We start from the raw sequence: 21,218 nt of genomic DNA, 5'->3' as shown, positions 1-21,218 counted from the left end.
AGCCTGAACAAAAAAAAAATATTTTTGTGAAACGAACAAAAATACTCTAAACACGTCGCTAGAAAAAGTTGTTTCGTTTACTTCACTTAGCTACTCAAGTGTTGAATATCCAAATGTTCCCAACTTCTCAAACTGAGTCATCTGAACAAACAATTTTACACTGAACAATACTGCACAAGTTCCCAGCATGCATTGCAGCTTGAAAACATTTTATGTTAATTATTATTAAAATATTATCGTTATTTTAAATTTTTCTGGGTAAATTTATGCTGCTGCTGTTGTCACTGTCAGTTAGCTCTCATGTGGATCAGAGTTCATATTTTTACTGATTTAAAATGAGTTGATCCTCACAGGTGCATCTCATTGGAACTTCTGTATTTAATACATTTGTCTATCAGCATAAATGTTTGCCTTTAGTTTTAAGATACTACCCATATTTTGTAATAGGCTTTGAAAATAAACATACAGTAAATCTAAAAGAAAGGGATTATTGTCAGTGTTTTGATTAAAAATTATCCAGGGCACATGAATAAAGACGTGCATGGATAAATAATTTATAATAAATACTTCAATATTGCATAAAAAAAAAAAGTCGTCAATTTTGACTTAACAATTTGATGTTGATGTATTTCCTGTTTAAACAGGAAGTTTGGGTGAGACTTACTAAAGAGTCAAGTCAAAATCACGTTTATTTACATAGCGCTTTTAACAATACAGATTGTGTCAAAGCAGCTTTACAGTATCAAATAGAAAAACAGTGTGTCAATAATGCAAAAGGACAATAGTAAACACTCAATTTTCAGTTAAAGGCAGTTCATCATCCAGCTCAGTTCAGTTTAAACAGTATCTGTGCAATCAAGTCGACGATATCACTGGAAATGAAGTGAGCTTAATTTTTCACTCAATCTTGAAAAAAACACATTAGCTCATTAATAGAATGATATTCTCATTCTAAAAAGCTTTCATTCATTCATCATTACTTTTGGACTGTTTCTACTGGAAGAGAAAGACTGTCAATTTTAAATGCGTTCATCTGCTAAAACATCATTTTAACAGTAATAACATAAAAAAAAAAAAGATGCATTTGCCGTTTCATGTTGTCTTTCAGTTTCGACTCCCACAATCTCACTCTTGCTTTAAGAACAGCGTAATAATTAAAGGGTTTTTTGACTGAAGGGTTAGATGATGAGTGATTGCTGGATATCTGCTGCTGTCTCTGTCTCAGTGCAGTAAAACACTCATCAATGCGCTCAGCATCACTGTCGTCACGGCGCCGAGGGGCGTGTCAGGGGCGGAGCTTCCCAGGTGAGTGGAAGTGAAGGGAATCTCATCAGGTTCAGCGGAGGCAGCGCAGTGTTCCTGATTGGTGCCGACGCAGGCCGTGTAAGCCATGGCGTGTGCGATGTAGTTCTGCTCATACACACCCTGGAAGAGATGAGCCATGGGGCCTCGGGCAAACAGAGCCACATCCTCGCCTCCGTGGGTCTCAGAGTCCAGCGGGACGGCCGACTGCTGAACGTAGTCCTTATCGGCTGAGAGCAGAGGCGGAGAAAATACACAATTACATTACTTGAGGGAAAGCACAGATACTGCTGGTCAAATATGTGACCACAAAACCAGTCATAAGGGTCAATTTTTTTGAAGATGTATACACCATAAACCAAATAAATAATCTTTCCATTGATGTATGGTTTGTTAGGATCGGGCAATATTTGGCTGAGATACAACTATTTGAAAATCTGGAATCTGAGGGTGCAAAAAAATCTAAATATTGAGAAAATCATCTTTAAAGTTGTTCAAATGAAGTTCTTAGCAATGCATATTACTAATCAAAAATGAAGTTTTGATATATTTACGGTAGGAAATTTACTAAATATCTTCATGGAACATGATCTTAATATCCTAATGATTTTTGGCATAAAAGAAAAATGTATAATTTTGACCCATACAATGTATTGTTGGCTATTGCTACAAATATACCTGTGCTGCTTATGACTGCTTTTGTGCTGCAGGGTCACAAATTACTTCATTACAAGTGAAAGTTGTAAAGGCAGATTTTTACTTAAGTAAAAGTACAGAAGTACTTGCTTTTAAAAGTACTTAAGTACCAAAAATACATTTCCTTTTGTTATGTCAACGCACTGTTTTATTATTGTTGTATGTAATACTTGCTATACCTTATGCCTCTGAAGCATTGTACAATACATTTGTCTTTCAAATGTAATGAAGTTAAAGTCATAAGTTTCCAGAAAAAAATAATACTCATGTAAATGTACATCGTTACTGTCCTGAGAGAGAGAGAGAGAGGATGAGAATAAACACGCACACAATCGCAGTCTTTTCAATAGCAAAGCACCTAATATGTGCGTCTCTTACTGGTGTCGATGTGACGGATGTCTGGACGCTTGTTGTCGGTGATTTTATGTCCCGGTCCGTTTCCGTACATCAGAGTTGTGTAGGGTAAAAAGTCCATGGCAAAGATTGGAGACTTTCCTGAGAAACAACAAAGATGAGAATTATTACGATGATTAAGGGTGTAATGCTGCGCAAAAATTAAGGTTGGGAAAGTTTTCGGTGCCACAGGTGGAAAAAAACAACAAAACAAAATAAAAAATAAACAAATGAAATATAGCTGCAAGCAGCAATTATCGGGGTTCAAGCTCTTTAAGGCATTTAAGCTCATATGAAAAAGCATTACATATTATGTAACCACCTGAGTCAATCATTAAAAAAGTATGTGTGTCAAATCCAGGTAGTTTACCATAGAAATATGATGCTTTTTCACGATTATGAATGTTATAGCGCCACCTGTTGTCCGATCTCCATAAAACTTTGCTTGCTTGTTTAGAATCACTCGTCACATGTGCTCACCTAGTTTTGTGATGTTTTGAGTTTTCATTTAGGATTTATAGGCTTTTGGGTATATTTGGACATGCCCCTTTTCTTAAACGACCCCGTTATAGCTTCCCAAAGGGTAAAGTTAAAATGTTTTTTGATAATTATTGACCTAGAGGATCCAGAGAATTGTACTGCAGTGGGTTTTTTTTCCCGAGATTGAGTGAAAAATTTGACTAGCGTGCAAAAGTAGCTTTTTAAAAAAAATATATTCTCAATTATTTAATAAACGAATTGACTGATGGCAGTGATTCTAGAGGCAAAGTCGTTCAGAATGAGGAGGTCTATCATATATGAAATGAATATTGTGTGTATGTAGCTGAAAAACTGCACAATATACAATCGTTTACGTCTTTGAAAAATGCGATATTGCTCTCTAGTGGACGATTTCTTTCAAATTTCTCAGACTCTGCATACCAATTTTTTAATGTCGACTGGACAAACGGTTACGTAGTTATAGCCATTTTTATGTTTTTCCCTCTTATAGCGCCACCAAGTGGCCAAACTCTTGGTGATTTTCTTTATTTTTAATTTTAAATAACTTTTTTTAATGATTACACAGTTGACAGAAAAATGTTTTCAGAATTACGAAATGTAAACTCAACAATTGAAATAAAGTCAATTGTGAGACAAAAAAAAATTACCATTTTTTATTTTTTCGGTAACACTTTATTTTAAGATTTCACATGTTACATGTACTAACTATTATAATAACAATTAATGATGCATAATTACATGCAAGTAACCCTAAACCAAACCCTAATTCTAAACTTAACCATATAGTAAGTGCATGTAGTTAATTAATATTACTCAGTACTTAAATGTATAATTACACTGTAACAAGGACACATTAAAATAAAGTGTAACCATTTTTTTCTGCAGCGGCGGAAACAAGTTTCCATAGAAAACATATCCTTGCAAACAGAGATTTTAAATAAATGTTCCACACGGACGTTAAGTGGGTAATATGACGCTGCATTCGTTCAGTACACATGCATGCCGAACCGAAAGACCGGTACAGAATATTTTCGAACAGAAACTTACCCAGAATGCTGTTCCCTCTGAATGGGTAGCCGTTGAAAGTGAAGGCGTGGGAGTGGTCAGCCGTGACGACAGTCAGAGTCTCCTCCTCATTGGTCAGCTCCAGTCCACGGGCGACAGCGTTGTCAAGGGCAACCGCCTCATGCAGCGCCATAGATGCGCGACTGCTGTGGTGTCCCTGATCGATACGACCGCCTGTGAAACGATACAAATCTGATCGATGAACGTGAGATTTTAATCAGAGTTTAATTCATATGACAGTGATGCTAAACTACAAGTATTACACCTGGTTTATTAACAGTCTTAATTGGATTTGTGGATGGATGGATGGACTGATCAGCAATTAACTGGTTTGTTTGTTGGTTGATGGATTGGTTGGTTGTCAAATGATTACCTTCGACCAGCAGGAAGAATCCTTTGGGATTTTTTTTTAGGATCTGGATGGCTTTCTCTGTGGTCTCTGAGATGGAAGGATCCATGTTGCGATCTCTCTCCACATCAAACCGAAGATCACCCGGCTCAAAGAGGGCTAGACAGACAACATTTACCAATTTTTATTAAAAATTTCATTCGAAATCTTTAATCGGGATCTTGAAATTCAATGCAGCATGAAGCAGGGTTATTATCGTTAACTAAAACTAAACCTAAAGTTAGGGTTATTTTAATTGAAATAAAGATTAAATAAATAAATAAAATATAAAACAATAAAATCAAAAACATTTTAATTGCAAGGGTTAGGGTTATTTTAATTGAAATAAGGATTAAATAAGAGAAATACAAATAAATATAATAAATATTAAAATATAAATAAAAATAAAGTAAAGTTATTAAAATCATTTTAATCACCAGGGTTAGAGTTAGGATTATTTTTACTGAAATAAAGATTAAATAAATGAATAAAATAAAATGTAAGAATTTTATAAATATTAAAATAAATAAAATGCAATAAAATTATTAAAAACACTAATTGTTAGGATTGAAGTTAGGGTTATTTTAATTTAAAAAATTAAATAAATAAAAATAAATATTATAAATACAATAAAATAAAAACATTTTAATTGCAAGGGTTAGAGTTAGGGTTATTTTAATTGAAATAAGGATTAAATAGAAATAAAAATAAATATAATAAATATTAAAATATAAATAAAAATAAAAACACTAATTGTTAGGGTTGAAGTAAGGGTTATTTTAATTTTAAACAATTAAATAAATAAAAATAAATGTAATAAATATTATAAATACAATAAAATAATTAAAACATTTTAATTGTTAGCGTAGAGTTAAGGTTATTTTAATTTAAATAAAGATTAAATAAAATATATAAAGATAAATATAACTAGTATTAGAAATATTAAAAAGTAAATAAAGATAAAATAAATATTAGATTAAAAAACGTAAACTAAAATATGTATAAGTTACTAACTGGAAATGAACTGAACTAAAAGTAAAATAAGAATATATTAAAATAACCAAAATAATATTTTTTTAAAAAGACAAAAGCACAAAACAAAATTACTAAAAATTAAAATAAAGTTAATTCAAAATATTAATAAAAACTATAGTACATGAATCATACAAATAACACTTGCATGAAGCTCATTTCTCTGGTTCAGAAGCTCAAAGCCTTTGAGATCATTTGTTTTTATCTGAATGAAAGTCTCTCACCCATCAGATAATCCGTCTTTTCAGGGTCCACGGCGTCAAAGTCTGTCTTATTCCACACGTATCTCGCAACCTACACATTTATGAGAATATTATGTGTGAAGATGATGCTGAAATATGTTTTCAACCTTCTTTAAGATATCAAAATATTTACTTTCTTAATTCATGTCCCTGGTCTCACGGTGAATGTTTCATCAGTGCACGTTATTCTAAAGAAAATACATGTTTCTCTTCACAATTCTTCATCAAAATGCAGTAATTTTCTCCACTTCTGAAACATTTTCACCCCCAATTAAAGTCCTGCTTTCTGTTTCTTTCTTGTTAAGTAAAAAAAGGAAATATTTCCCATTAATGAACCAGCTGCTCTTTTCTTTACCTTTCCCTCCTTCATGCTCAGCCACTCATTTATGAGGTTTCTGTTGTCTTTTCTCTGTCCTTGTGCGCTCAGATCTGCGGGATACTCCGGATCGGGAAACCCTTTAGGCGTCATGTACTTCCGACCTCCTCCGATGATCACCTGCACACAAAGTCATCTGTTCGCTTTCGGGTTTTCATCAGGTAAACGAACACTGAGTGCCCTGTTTACAGATCACACTCAACACCAAGATTAGGATGAGATTTGTAGAAATGTAGCATTGCATCAGTGTCTCAGCAATGGATGCTCTGCAGTGAATGGGTGCCGTCAGAATGAGAGTCCAAACAGCTGATAAAACATCACAATAATCCACAGCACTCCAGTCCATCAGTTAACATCTGGAGAAGACAAAAGCTGAAACAAATCCATCATTAACATGTTTTTAACTCAAATCTGAGTCCATAATAACGCTTCCTCCAGTGAAAAAGTGTTCTGGTCTGAATCAGGAGAGAAATCTGCACAGATCAAGCACTGTTTACAAGCCAAAACAGCTCTAAAGAAATATGTGGCTGGATTTTAATGTGAGAGACAACAGCAGATGCACTTTTTCACTGGAGGAAGCGTTTTTATGGACTTTTTAAATGGACTTAATGGTTATTTTTGCCAGAATTGATGGTTTAAAGTTAAAACCATGTTAATGCTGGATTGATGAACGATGGACTGGAGTGGTGTGGATTATTGTGATGTTTTTAATCAGACTCTCATTCTGACGGCACCCATTCACTGCAGAGCATCCATTGCTGAGACAGTGAGCACATTTTCATTTTTTGGGTGAACTACTCCTTTAACATAACGGCTATGCTGCACTTCTGATATTAGTGCAAACACTGCAAGCGTCTCTTACGTCTATGTCGGTGTTTCGGAGCAGCTGTGAGGCGATGTCTGTACAGCCTCCTGTGACGGCAGAAGTCGGCAGATCGGCGTCGCTGTACCACGTCCGGCTGGCGCTGTGAGCGTATGAAGCAGCAGGAGTGGCGTGTTGAACACGTGTTGTGGTCACTATGCCCACAGACTTCCCTTAAGACACACACACACACACACACACACGTCAGCAGTGCTCTGATCCCATTTTATTAACCAATGTCTTTGTTACTGACCTTCTATGATCCAATTCAACCATACTAATAAGCAAAAAAGACATTTGTGTTTGACTTTAGTTATTGCTGAATAGTGTTGGAACTTTCTTCTCCTGCGTCATATTCTTCATGTGATTAGTTTGAGTGGCGCCCTCTACTGTACAGACGTGAATCTACATCTCCATCTCACCGCATTCACTTCACTTTTGTTGTGAAAGGGCTTTTATAATTGTAAAAGAAGAACTTTTGTATATTAAAAACAAACAAGCCCTGCCCAGCCCAGATTTAAAAAGTAACTCAAAAGTAACACATTACTTTCCATAAAAAGTAATATAATTAGTTACTTTTCTAGGGAGTAATGCAATATTGTAATGCATTACTTTTAAAAGTAACTTTCCCCGACCCTTTTATATTATGCACAGTCCTAAAAACAGTGTTTATAACCTGCTGGAAAGTAGCGGTATTACACAGTAGTTACTTAAAACTTAAACTAAACCCAGTAGCAAAAAAAAAATGCCTTAAGCCTTAATTGAAAAAATAAAATTTGAAAAAGTTGAAGTAATAAAATAAATGTTATAAATAAAGTTAATAAAAAGAAAATAGACATTAAAAACTACAAAAACAGCAACAAAATGACTAAACCGAAATAAATTTAAAGTGAAAATATAAAATATAAAAATCAAAGTATTAAGGTGCTTATACGGTGACACACACCTCAGTTACTCAGTATTTCTAGTATTTGGAAAATTCTAAATATACAGTATATGTGCATAAAAAAATACATGCATAAGTCAACTTCTATGCAAAGCTAACCATTGAAATGCTTGTTTTTAAATTTCCTAGAGGCTCAAAATATGTATTGTACTCATCTAATATGGACTGAAGAAATTTTACATTTTTACAACAATAAAGATAACAACAAAAATGAATGTAATATTTAACGTAACTCTTAATATGCAAATAACAATATTAAAAATGTTTCAAAAAGGTTATTAGCAGTGAAGAATCAGTCAAAACAACAGAGACTGTTCACGTTTTTATTTTGTGTGTGTGTGTGTGTGTGAAATTTCTTTTAATTGTTAATTAATTAGATTTGGAGCTTGGTTGCAACAACATCCAAAAAATCTAAAATTAGTCTAAATTAATATAGAGGGTAAAAATTATACGTTTAAAATGAAAGAACAAAGTGATTCCTTTGTGCTAGTAATCATCTCATATGTAGATTATTAGAGCATTTTGTAATTCAGCTTTCATCAAGAAAACCAGCCAATTATGAATGAAATTTATTTTTAAAATCTTGAATTATTCAGTGTGATCATGAATGAAATGAGAAAGAAGATAAATGAATTAATTTAGCACACTAGATTTAATGGATGATTGATGAGCTTAATTTTTTAAGCATTTTCAGATGGAATAAAGGAGGATGAGATGCATGAAATATGACAAACAATACAACAACCACTTTGATTTAAATATTCTCAAAGTCTCTTGAAGTCTCCCTGAGATTTTTAAATTAATATATTTTAATAATTTAACAACACATTCGCATGGTTCTTTGATGTCAGTAAATGATCACATGACATGCAGGTCAACAAATAAAATATATAAAAATTATATATTAAATTATAAAATATAAATAATATATTTATATATATTTAAAAAATATATAAAATATTTTTAGCAAGTCTTTTTTAATTTATCAATTTTACTGTAAAATTATTTACATTTTTTTTTCATGATTTAATTAATTATTAGCTTTTCATCAGCTCACAAACCCTAATATAAAATATTTACTGTTTCAAAACAGTAATACTAACACACACGCTGTTTTACACAGCACTTTTTATAACTTAAATAACAGAACGAGAGAAGATAATATAGAAAGAGAAGATAAAGTCAAGGTAACACTCAGATAAGCTGCTGCATGACGGAGGGCAAATGTCAGAGTGTTTTTACATGTGAGTGACGCTTTGCTTAATTGTGTCCCTGCAGCACAAAAGCAGTCATAAGCAGCACAGGTATATTTGTAGCAATAGCCAACAATACATTGTATGGGTCAAAATTATACATTTGTCTTTTATGCCAAAAATCATTAGGATATTAAGTAAAGATCATGTTCCATGAAGATATTTTGTAAATTTCCTACCACAAATATATCAAAACTTCATTTTTGATTAGTAATATGCATTGCTCAGAACTTCATTTGGACAACTTTAAAGGTGATTTTCTCTATATTTGGATTTGTGCTCCAGGGTCACAATTTAAGAGTGAATCCTGAGTTTGTGTACCTGCGTCTTTAGCCCATTTGAGGATGGACGTGACTTCGTTGCCCTTCTGCGAGCGACACACACCGTTGCGAGCGGCTGCGCTCAAACCCACAGTGTTCAGGTTGGATTTGACTCCGCACAGATACGCTGTAGCCGTCGCCGCGCTGTCAGGAACCTGAAAATCCACCGAGTACACCTGCAAACACACACATTCACAGCCACTGATCGTCTGACGCAGGGCTACTGTCATCAGCATTTTCCTGCATTGAAATAAAGTAGAAATATAATATTATATATTCATAAACAAAAATGTTCCCTTGGCAATTAACTGAAATAAGTTAAAGCACTAAAATTACTAACTGGAAATAAATAAACAATGAATAAATAAAAATAAAAATGACTCAAGGACATAAAAATTACAAAAATTTAACTATAAATAGTATATATAATAAACTATATATAGTATATAAATAATACTAAAATAATAATTTAACTACAATTAAAAATAAAATTATTAAAAACATTTGTTAATTGAACTAAAGCTGAAATATAATAAAATATGAATAATTAGATGAAACAAACAAACTAAATTAGACGAAACAAACAAACCCCATCACCAAACAGGACCCCTCAGACTGAGGGCATCTTACAGGACTGTTTTGCTCTGACAGACTGGGATGTGTTTAAAGCTGCAGCCACTTTGGAGGACTCTTCTGTCAGTGTACAGGATTATGCTGAGTATGTGTACATTAGCACTTGTGTTGATAACATCATACCTACCATACAAGTCAAGAAGTTCCCCAATCAGAAGCCCTGGATAAACACCCAGGTACGCCACATGCTACGTGCTCGATCCCTTGCATTTACATCAGGCAACGAGACTGAGTACAAAGCTGCAAAGTATGGGTTGAGAAGAGGCAGTACAAAGAGAAGCTGGACAGTTTCTACTCTACTGCCGACGCTGGACGGATGTGGCAAGGCCTGCAGCACATTACTGACTACAAGACCACCACAAACACTAATATCAGCCCCTCAGACAGCCTGCCGGATGACCTCAACACATTCTATGCCCGCTTCGAGACCTCCAACGTCAACACAGAGAGGAGGCACACACACACTCAGACCACCCAACCCCCCCCCCTCCTACCGTCTCATCAGCTGTGTTACACAAAGCACTGAGGAAGATCAACCCCCGCAAGGCAGCAGGGCCAGACAACATACCTGGGCGGGCCCTCAGAGCTTGTGCTACAGAGCTGGTCGACGTACTCACGTCCATCTTTAACCTCTCCCTCAGTCAAAGCACCGTCCCAACCTGCTTCAAAACCTCAACCATCGTCCCCCTTCCCAAGAAGAGCCCCCCAACCTGTCTGAATGACTACAGGCCAGTAGCACTCACTTCAATCATCGCAAAGTGTTTTGAGAGAGTGGTGCTGGCCCAAATTCAGAGCAGCGTGCCAGACACTTTGGACCCCAATATATTTGGAAATAGGACCTCAGACACCATTATAACAAACATTGGCACCCCACAGGGGTGTGTTCTCAGTCCCATCCTCTACACACTGTTCACACATGACTGCGTCGCCTTCCACAAGGACAACATCATTGTGAAGTTCGCTGACGACAGTGCAGTGATAGGACGGATCACTGGTGGAGATGAAGCAGCCTACAGGAAGGAGGTGGCCAGTCTTATGACATGGTGTGAGGACAACAACCTCACCCTCAACACGGACAAGACAAAGGAGATGATAGTGGACATGAGGAAGGAGAGGAGAACTCACCAGCCACTGTTTATCCGAGATCTTGAAGTGGAGAGGGTGAGCAGCTTTAAATACTTGGGGGTCCACATCAGCGAGGACCTCACCTGGACACTCAACACCACCCAGCTGGTTAAGAAAGCACTGAGGAGGCTGAGGAAGTTTGGCATGTCACCTAAGATCCTCAGCAACTTCTACAGCTGTGTTGTTGAGAGCGTTTTGACCAGCTGCATCACCGTGTGGTATAGCAGCACTACAGTGAGGGACCGCAAACGTCTGCAGAGAGTGGTGAAGACTGCTGAGAAGATCATCAGGACTCCACTGCCCTCCCTGCAGACCATCGCAGAGTTCACAGGAGAGCTGCCTCCATCCTTAAGGACCCCACCCACCCACAACATGGACTGTTCACACTCCTACCCTCAGGACGGAGGTACAGGAGTGTGAAATGTAGGACTTCCAGATTAAGGAACTCCTTCTTCCCCTCAGCCATTAGACTGTTAAACGGGTAGCCAGTGAACACAGACTAGTCTCACATATCTCATAGAATATGTGGACTGAACTGCTACAGCTAAAATTTTGCACATTGCTAATGTTACTGCTGCTATTTCATATCAAGTATCTTCATCTTGATTTGCACATTATTAATGTTAAAGCTGCTATTGTTATTATGTAGTTGCACTCAATTGTTACAGACTACTGCACTACTGTTTTCTTTTTTCTTAATTATGTGTATTTTTCTATTTATTCTTATTCTATTTAGGTGTATGTCTTTTTATTTTTACATAATTTGCACTTGTCTTGGCATTCAGTGTGGACTGCAAAGAAAGAATTTCATTGTACAGGGAAACTTGCTTTTCCTCACTGTGCATATGACAATAAATAAAAAAAAAAACTATTAAAAACATTTAGTTAATAGAAAAAGCTGAAATAAAATCAAATATTTCAAACAAAACTCAACAAAAATGTCAAACTGTAATAAGTTGAAGCAGTTTTAAGGAAATAAATGTGTTAAAACTGTGTAGTGAAAAATTTAACTGTTGTCTTAACCTGTATGACAATATTTGACAAATAAAAAAAAAAAAAGGTTAAAACTGTAATAAAACTAAAACTTAAAAAAAAAAAAAAAAAAAAAAAAACTAATAGTGTTTTAAAATGACAACATATAAAATTTAAACAAAAACTTATTATTTTTAAAGTATAAATAAAAACTATAATAATATTTAATAACGCTGATTTGACATCCAAAACACTTTCAAAACTTTGAGCAGTTCAACTTCCAACTTAACCAATGGAGCGAGTTTGTGGGCGGGACTTTCTGTTTGACTGGCCAATGACAGGCTTAAGAATATCTGTCTGTGATACCTTAGCGAGACCCACATACGGGAACGTGTCCATGTTCATGACGGTCTCCTCTCCAGAACGGTTCTGTAACTGACCCTTCAGGATCCGCGCGGCCGTGATGGTGGTCACACCCATACCTGTCCAAAAACACACTCCATCATCACATGATCCAAGTGACTTGATCTGATTGGCTGATTTGTGTGCTGAGCTTTAAAGGGATATTTCACCCAAAAATTAAAATTCTGTCATTAATTACTCACCCTCATGTCGTTCCAAACCCGTAAGACGATCATCTTCTTCAGAACACAAATTAAGATATTTTTGATGAACTCCGAGAGCTCTCTGACCCTCCATAGACAGCAAGGATCACGATCAAGGCTTAGAAACATGTATACAATGCATACATAAACGATGTATACAACGTATATACACTGATATGCTGTTTACGTTCAGATCAAAACGTAAACAACACAAACAGCGTATCCTCGTACATACGTTGTTTATGTATGCGATACTCTCCAAAATGGCGCTATAGGGTGACGCGGAGGAGACGAATTGTTGAATCAAGTTATTTTGAACAGCTGATGTCACATGGATTATTTTAACGATGTCTTTGCTACGTTTCTGAGCCTTGATCGTGTGAGGATCCTTGCTGTCTGTGGGAGGATCAGAGAGCTCTCGGAGTTCATCAAAAATATCTTAATTTGTGTTCTGAAGATGATTGAAGGTCTTACGGGTTTGGAACGACATAATGACATAATTTTCATTTTTGGGTGAACTATCCCTTTAAGACAACACAATACAGGTAAAAGCATTGTTTTTCTGATTTTATTTCATGCACTGGTCAATTTTGAGCTATTTTGCTTCCATAACATGTTCTTGCAGACTAGTGGAAAGGAAACCTCCAAAATACACATTTAAGATTTTTTAAGATTTGTTAAAATGCTTTATCTGTTTGCATCTGTAGATTTCAATTACTATACATATATTTAAATAGATTTTTATCCACTTTAGCAGAACTTACAAACACCAAGGGTGTTTGGCATTGGTGGGAACATAACAGCAGACATTTAATTATTTGATAAAAATTATTGCTAGGGATAATTCAGTAGTGGCTGATATTGGTAGGATCACGTCAGAGCGTCTCTAATAAATTCTACACCCTTGAAAATCACAACGAGCGATGTCTGACTTTGGAAACTATAGTTCTCTCCTTAAATATGAAGAGCTCAAACAACAGATTAATGAGTTCATCCAAATTTCACAAAACGCTTATAGATATACTTATAAGTCAGACATTGAAGTGAGTTGCTGCTTTTTTCTTTATGCAGAGTTGATCTACACAAATACAAGGAAAGTATAGTTAAACCATGGTGACCACAAAAAAAAAAAAAAGCATCTAAAATAAAACCATGGTTAATTTTCTTAAGGGATTTGTATTTGTGTATTTCTTACTTTTTTTTTTTTTTTTATTACTGTACTACCTTAATGGTTTGATGTTTTGTACTGTTTAATAATAAAAAAAAAAGAAAGAAGTCAGAAAAAAGATTTGCGCTATGCACTCCGAAGTCCTGATCTGAATCAAATGATTTAAGAACTCGCACCAAATGATTCGTGATCCACGCTCTGTAGTCCCAGTCTGAATAATGATTCGCGAACCATCATTTCAGATTCAGATTCAATTTGTGAAATGATTTGCAAACCTGCTCCAAAGTTCCAATCTAAATCAAATGATTCACGATACTCCGAAGTTCCGATCTGAATCAAATTATTTGTAATTCACTTAGTTCCGATCTGAATCAAATGATGTGATTCGCTTAGTTCAGATCTGAATCAAATGATTTGCAAACCAGCTCCGAAGTTCCGATCTGAATCAAAAGATTCACGATACTCCAAAGGTCCGATCTGAATCAAAAGATTCACGATACTCCGAAGTTCCGATCTAAATCAAAAGTTTCACAATACTCCGAAGTTCCGATCTGAATCAAATTATTTGTAATTTGCGAAGTTCCGATCTGAATCAAATGATTTGTGATTCGCTTAGTTTAGATCTGAATAAATTGATTTGCAAACCAGCTCCGAAGTTCCAATCTAAATCAAAAGATTCACGATACTCCGAAGTTCCGATCTGAATCAAATTATTTGTAATTCACTTAGTTCAGATCTGAATCAAATGATTCGCAAACCTACTCCAAAGTTCCGATCTGAATCAAATGATGTGATTCGCTTAGTTCCGATCTGAATCAAATGATTTGTGATTCGCTTAGTTCAGATCTGAATCAATTGATTTGCAAACCAGCTCCGAAGTTCCGATCTGAATCAAAAGATTCACGATACTCCAAAGGTCCGATCTGAATCAAAAGATTCACAATACTCCGAAGTTCCGATCTGAATCAAATTATTTGTAATTTGCGAAGTTCCGATCTGAATCAAATGATTTGTGATTCGCTTAGTTCAGATCTGAATCAATTGATTTGCAAACCAGCTCCGAAGTTCCGATCTGAATCAAAAGATTCACGATACTCCGAAGTTCCGATCTAAATCAAAAGTTTCACAATACTCCGAAGTTCCGATCTGAATCAAATTATTTGTAATTTGCGAAGTTCCGATCTGAATCAAATGATTTGTGATTCGCTTAGTTTAGATCTGAATAAATTGATTTGCAAACCAGCTCCGAAGTTCCAATCTAAATCAAAAGATTCACGATACTCCGAAGTTCCGATCTGAATCAAATTAAATCTTTTTGAAATCATTATGTTGTCGAAATTCTAGTGAATCGCTTAAAATGAATGATCGAAGTCACGAGTTTGAATCAATCGAAGCGGTTCCAGCGTAAATGACTCACTCAGTTGAATCGGTTCAGTCATGTTTACACGACACAGTCAGCACTAATACTGCCTCAGCTCGCTAGTTTTATGACATTAACTGAAATAAGCGCAAAAAGTATGATGTTTTACAAATAAAATATCAATATTTCCATTCCAAAGATAACGTCCAACACAAATCTAGGAACATATTCAGGTGAGGTTTACTGCTAACTAGTGAAACACTCAGAATACATGTTCGATGGAAACATTATGCTTTATTATGGAGTTTGAAGCTTAATTCACTATATTTTAAATAGGTTAAGCTCAGTTGCTGACAGTTCAACAGAAATCAGTTGGAAGCATCCACTCTCTCATCATACCATTAAAGTGAATGCTAAATTTATCAGTATATATTGTAATAAATATTTGAGAAATGAATGTTGCATGTGATTGTATTTGTCTATAGAGTGATAGTCAATGTAAAAAGAGCAGATCAACACAAAACAGCAGAACAACAAAGTTAAAGAGGCTAAACTTTGTGCTCGTATGTGTTTAAAACACTTCGGCTCTTATATGTTCTTACTCCACACATATATTAAATGTTTTGTAGTGTATTTCTTTAACTTCTCAGGTAATATCAATGGTATTTTTTTCCAGTCTGTTGACAGTATTTAGTGATGCCTATTAGTTAAATTTTAATAAACTTCTACCCTATTCACCTGTAGTGTATTGCCTTAATCTTAAACACTTTGTTGAAGGTTGTAAGATGTTCATCTTACCGTCTCCCAGAAACAGCAGAATGTTTTTGGCCACATTAGTGTTGAGTTTCCTGCTGAGAGCCGAACGCAGCGTGTTTTGAGCCGAACTCCTCCAGAACTCCGGATTCTCCTCTTCAGCTGACGAGCAAACAACACAAACATAACTAAAACAATCACAAACCTGTTTTCAGTTACTGAAATTAATCTGAAATATAATCAAATAATAAACGTTTCATGAAAAAAACAAACCTAAACAAAAATGAGAAATGTGTTGCTTAGGCTACTAAATTAAATAAGTTTAAGTACTTTAATTACTAACTAAATAAATAAGCAAAAAATTACAATAATATTTTTAAAAAAGTTATAAATGAAAGCTATATAGAAATGTAATAAAAAAAAAAAGAAAAATTAACAAATTTAAACCAATATTAAAATGAAAACTATATAAAAATTAAAGCTAATTTTAAATATTAAATACTAATTAAAAATATTACAATATATATTTTTAAAAGTTATAAATGAAAGCTAATAAGAAAAATAATAAAGCACATACAATTACTAAAACTTAAAATTAAATTAAAAATTCTAAATATTAACTCAATACTAATTGAAAAAAATATTAAATATTATATAAATAATACTAAAACAGCATTGCTCTGAAACGACATTAATTTTGCACATTTTCAGAGGTAAAATTGGTTGCAAATGCCTTTCAGAGATCTCCAGTGGAATCTGACTGGAAAACCCTTTCTGCTTTTATACCTGAAATGTTTATTCTGATGTGAATATGAAATATGTTTAATCACATGAATGAATGAATGGTTAGAGGAAAATCACCTGTAAAGCTTCAGATATTGCATCATTATATAATCGACAGCATCCACAGGGAAAAAAACTGCCACGCACACAGAAATCACACGCATGTCTCTGGCTTTGGACTTTTATTCTGCGGTTTGAGAGATCTCTAATACCTCCATCATTTCTCTCAGACAGCTGCGAGAGATCAAATGAACAGAAATCTCCTGTTTCTCAGACGTTTCTCAGTGAATGAAGGAGAGCAGCTGCGTGAAGAGAAGCACAGGAACCCTTCAGAACGACTCGAGATGACTTTGATGTGGAGAGGATCTGATTCACGAGCCGCAGGCAGTGATTAGAGAAACAGCTCAAAACTCAAACCCACACACTCTCTACAGATGAAAAGCGCTCGCCCACTCTCAGCGGAGATGCTTACCCAACCACACGTCTCTATCTGAACAACACAGCAGATACAGTACAACCAAAAACTGGTACGAAAAAAAAAAACCCTATTCATAATATAATGGTGCAACTAAACCATGAAGATATGAACAGATAATGATGCACCTACATGAATAATGCACGGATATGATGCAAATAATGGTTTGTTATATATATATATATATATATATATATAAACAAACCATTATTGTGATACAATGTGTAGATAATGCATCATAGTTCAATAACTCTACCATAGTACTAAATTATTGGTAAATTGGTGTATAAACTAATGCTTAAAAGTTTTTCTTCTGCTCACCAAGGCTGCATTAATTTGATCAAAAATACTGTAGAAATTGTGAAATATTATTACAATTTAAAACAGCTGTTTTCTATGTGAATATGTGTTAAACTGTAATTTATTTCTGTGATGCGCAGCTGTATTTTCAGCATCATTACTGCAGTCTTCAGTGTCACATGATCTTCAGAAATCATTCTAATATGCTGATTTGCTGCTCAACAAACATTTCTGATTATTATCAATGTTGAAAACAGTCGTGCCGCACAATATTTTTGTGGAAACCGTCATACATTTCATTTTTCAGGATTCACAGAAGAATAGAAAGCTCAAAAGAACAGCATTTATTTGAAATAGAAATCATTTGTAACATTATAAATGACGTCAGTTTTGATCAATTTAATGCATCCTTAATGAATAAAAATAATGAAAATCTTACAGACACCAAACTGACGGTTCTACCAAATCAAAGCAACAAAAAAATATTATCCTGACTAATTACCATTTTATATATATATATATATATATATATATATATATATAGTTATTTTGTGAAATATTATTGTAATTTAAAATAACACTTTTCTATTTTAATATACTTTAAAATATAATTTATTTCTGTGATGCAGCTGTATTTTCAGCACCATTACTCCAGTCTTCAGTGTCACATGATCTTCAGAAATCATTCTAATATGCTGATTTATTATCAATGTTAGAAACCGTTGTGCTGCTTCATATTTTATTTTTGGGACCTGTGATATTTTTATATTCTCCGATTAATAAAAAATTAAGAACAGCAGCATTTATTTAAAAAAGAAATTTTGTGTTACAATATACAATGCTATTCAAAAGTTTGGGGTCAGTACATTTTTTCTTTCTTTTTATTTTTTTAAAGAAATTAATACTTTTATTCAGGAGGGATGTGTTAAATGAATAAAAAGTCACAGTAAAGACTTATATTGTTAGAAAAAAGTTCTATTTTGATCAAATGCTGCTCTTTTTAACTTTGTATTCATCAAAGAAAAAAGTATCATGTTCCAAAAAAAAAACAATATGAAGCAGCGCAACAGTTTCAACACTCATAATAAATCAGCATATTAGCATGATTTCTGAAGATCATGTGACACTGAAGAGTAATGATGCTGAAAATACAGCGCTGCGTCACAGAAATAAATTATATTTTAAAGTATATTAAAATAGGAAACCAATACTAGAAATTGCAATAAGATTTCACAATATTACTCTCTCTTCTATATTTTTGATCAAATAAATACAGCGTTGATGAGCAGAAGAGACTCCCTTAAAAAGCATTAAAAAAGTCTTACTGATCCCAAACGTTTGAGCGGCAGTGTATTGTTGGGTTCAGTTCAGTGTTGTGGGTTTAAGTCTCACCTGATCCAGAGCTCATGGACAGCAGAGGCAGAAGATAACAGAGGACGGACACACGGACAGCAAACATGACGAGACCACAGCCAGACACAGAAAACACTTACAGAAACCATTTAAACTATAAATAAGTGCAGACAGACGACCTCTGACCCTCCGGTGATGTAAACACCGTCTCCACCAATCAGCACGCAGATCACGGAGAGATCCAAGAGTTCATGGACACTGGAAACACATTCGTGCAAATGATCACTGATAAACACTAATGAGTGACTGTCAATGTATTCCACACGCATTAATATTAAAATATCTAAACATTCTTAAATCAAGATGCATTTAACTCAAGAAGCAAACTTATATAAAAATTAATTGAGTTTTAGCTTAAAACAAGAGAAAATATCTGCAAATGTGCTCAGAAAAACAAACTTAATTGAAAAGGAAAATACCATTATTTTTCTCACCCCATTGGCAGATATTTAAAGTTTTAAGCATACTTTAAAAAAAATAAAAAGTTGAGAAAACAAACTTTTAAGTGTTCTCAACTTTTTATTTTTTACAGTGCAAAAACTCACTTAATTCTGGCACATTTTCCAGAAAACAAGACTTAATATCTTAAGTAATTTTCCTTCTCAAGTAAATGCATCAGGATTCAAGATGGTTTAGATGTTTGCACTGCAAAACAAGACAAAAATACTAAGTAAGTCAGTCATTTTTTACAGTGCACTGCCAGAAGACCCTTCACCGCAACTGTTTAGGGTTTGATGATGATTATTAGTGGCTGATATGAGGATATTTATGGGTATTTATGAAACAAGAGCCATAAAAGATGATAAAAACCTTCAGATTAACAGATGAGAAGTTTGCTTATGTAATGCAGATAACACGTTTATCAAATCACTTACCATATTTTATACACACTACATAAAGAACAAAGTATAAACCACACACTTTGTGTATCAATCACAACACAATCTAATATGAAGGTAAACACTATTGTGCCATATTTACTCTTTTTCAATGCCACACAGACACACACACACCTTCTTAAACACTTAACACACTAATAAATACTCATCTGAATGTTGCAAATCTGTCATTTACAGACAGAAACTGAGCTTGACAGACCCGACTTCTTAAAAAGCAAGAAAAATAAAAGTTATTGAGGATAATTTGAGGAACGAGCGCCATCTTGTGATCACCAGCGAAACTCTTAAATTTCAAGCAGATTCCTGTAAATGTGCGATTCTTCCGTTTCATTAGTCAATAACTAGAAGACTTACTCTGCAAATCAGTGTGTTTATGATTATTATAATGATTAAAATCATATAAAAATAAACAACAATTATCAATATCAAGCAGAAGAACGCGCCGTTCTTGTGGTAAAATAACTGGAGGCGGTTGAAACCGGAAGTCTAGCACATTCAAATGACAAAAGGCGGCAACGCTCTTACTGTGTGTTATATAGGTGGATAAAATAATTAATTCAATCAATCCAGTAAATTCTCCACTAAAATCGAACACAATCTGTAATCAAACTCAATAATTTTTCCAAAACATATTCAGCTCATGATAAATCTTGTCGATTATTTTGCGCTGAAATAACGAAATCTCAGCGCGAAAACGGAAAAGTAACAACACGTTTTTTTTTCATTGCAATGTTCTTTATTATCTCTTCCAGTTTCAAATGTGAAAAGAGGCATTAATTTCTCTTAATTAAATACTTGAAGCAAAAAAAAAGAAAAAAAAGAAAAAAAAAATATTTACATAATTTCATTAAACTATAATCAATAACTAGAGGAGGATAATTATACAAGCCGGGTGGTTAAACCGCAAAAAAAAAAAAAAAATTTAAATACAGAAAAAAAACAAAAGCCAAACAATTAATACATGGCATTAAAGTTAGCATTTTTATTATTGGAAAACAAAACAAAACATGTATTTACAGGTCGCTCTCCAGGGAGCTGAAAGGCATGTAGTATTCGTACTCTGTCATTCTCCAGCTTTTTTGTATTTTTTTTTCTTTTAAACACTTATTTCTATATATATTTTTTCAAGTCGTAATAATGATTTGTTTCATAAAGTCCACAACAGGGGCGAAAGAGCACGTCCCCAAGCGCTCCTCGTCACCCTCAAGTCTCCTTATTTCTCAAACGTCTATTTTTCTCCGTGAAGTGTGATGTGAACCTTACGTCGGCTCGGGCCGGCAGAAGCGTCTCAGCAGCAGCAGCAGCAAAAAGGTCAAAGTTTAACGTCTCTAGCAAGTTCGTCGCACACGCGTCGCC

At 34.4% G+C, this 21,218-nt stretch overlaps 1 protein-coding gene across 7 annotated transcripts; it reads right to left on the bottom strand.

The window, feature by feature from the left end:
* Positions 1–677: 677 nt before the first annotated feature.
* Positions 678–21,134, bottom strand: alp3 (alkaline phosphatase 3). 7 transcript variants are annotated; one of them, XM_058745547.1, is made up of 14 exons: positions 20,217–21,134; positions 19,509–20,068; positions 19,044–19,161; positions 16,988–17,077; positions 16,038–16,154; positions 12,473–12,588; positions 9,378–9,552; positions 6,858–7,030; positions 5,975–6,115; positions 5,602–5,671; positions 4,331–4,465; positions 3,940–4,131; positions 2,377–2,493; positions 678–1,532 (listed from the first exon to the last, which is right to left on the bottom strand). In XM_058745547.1, the coding sequence occupies exons 6-14, from the start codon at positions 12,584–12,586 to the stop codon at positions 1,222–1,224; spliced, it is 1,428 nt and encodes a 475-aa protein (XP_058601530.1). In that variant the 5' UTR covers positions 12,587–12,588; positions 16,038–16,154; positions 16,988–17,077; positions 19,044–19,161; positions 19,509–20,068; positions 20,217–21,134; the 3' UTR covers positions 678–1,221. The 7 variants fall into 7 exon arrangements, with proteins under 7 accessions (XP_058601530.1, XP_058601534.1, XP_058601526.1 ...); XM_058745551.1 differs by lacking the exon at positions 16,988–17,077 and having other exon boundaries at positions 18,943–19,161; XM_058745543.1 differs by lacking the exon at positions 16,988–17,077.
* Between the last annotated feature and the right edge of the window lie 84 nt (positions 21,135–21,218).

This window comes from Onychostoma macrolepis, chromosome 15, assembly GCF_012432095.1.
Source record: "Onychostoma macrolepis isolate SWU-2019 chromosome 15, ASM1243209v1, whole genome shotgun sequence".
NCBI lineage: Eukaryota > Metazoa > Chordata > Actinopteri > Cypriniformes > Cyprinidae > Onychostoma > Onychostoma macrolepis.
Note: the sequence above shows the minus strand (reverse complement) of the source record. Positions and strands in the feature narration are given on the sequence as shown.

What these genes read in the sequence shown, in the direction of transcription:
- alp3 (XM_058745551.1), bottom strand. Translation starts at nt 19,009, where the DNA reads ATGTTTGCTGTCCGTGTGTCCGTCCTCTGTTATCTTCTGCCTCTGCTG. An exon ending in TGAGCATGAAGGAGGGAAAG is followed by an intron (nt 5,672 to 5,974) that starts GTAAAGAAAAGA and finishes ATAAATGTGTAG; the next exon opens with GTTGCGAGATACGTGTGGAA. An exon ending in CAGAGGGAACAGCATTCTGG is followed by an intron (nt 2,494 to 3,939) that starts GTAAGTTTCTGT and finishes GTTGTTTCTCAG; the next exon opens with GAAAGTCTCCAATCTTTGCC.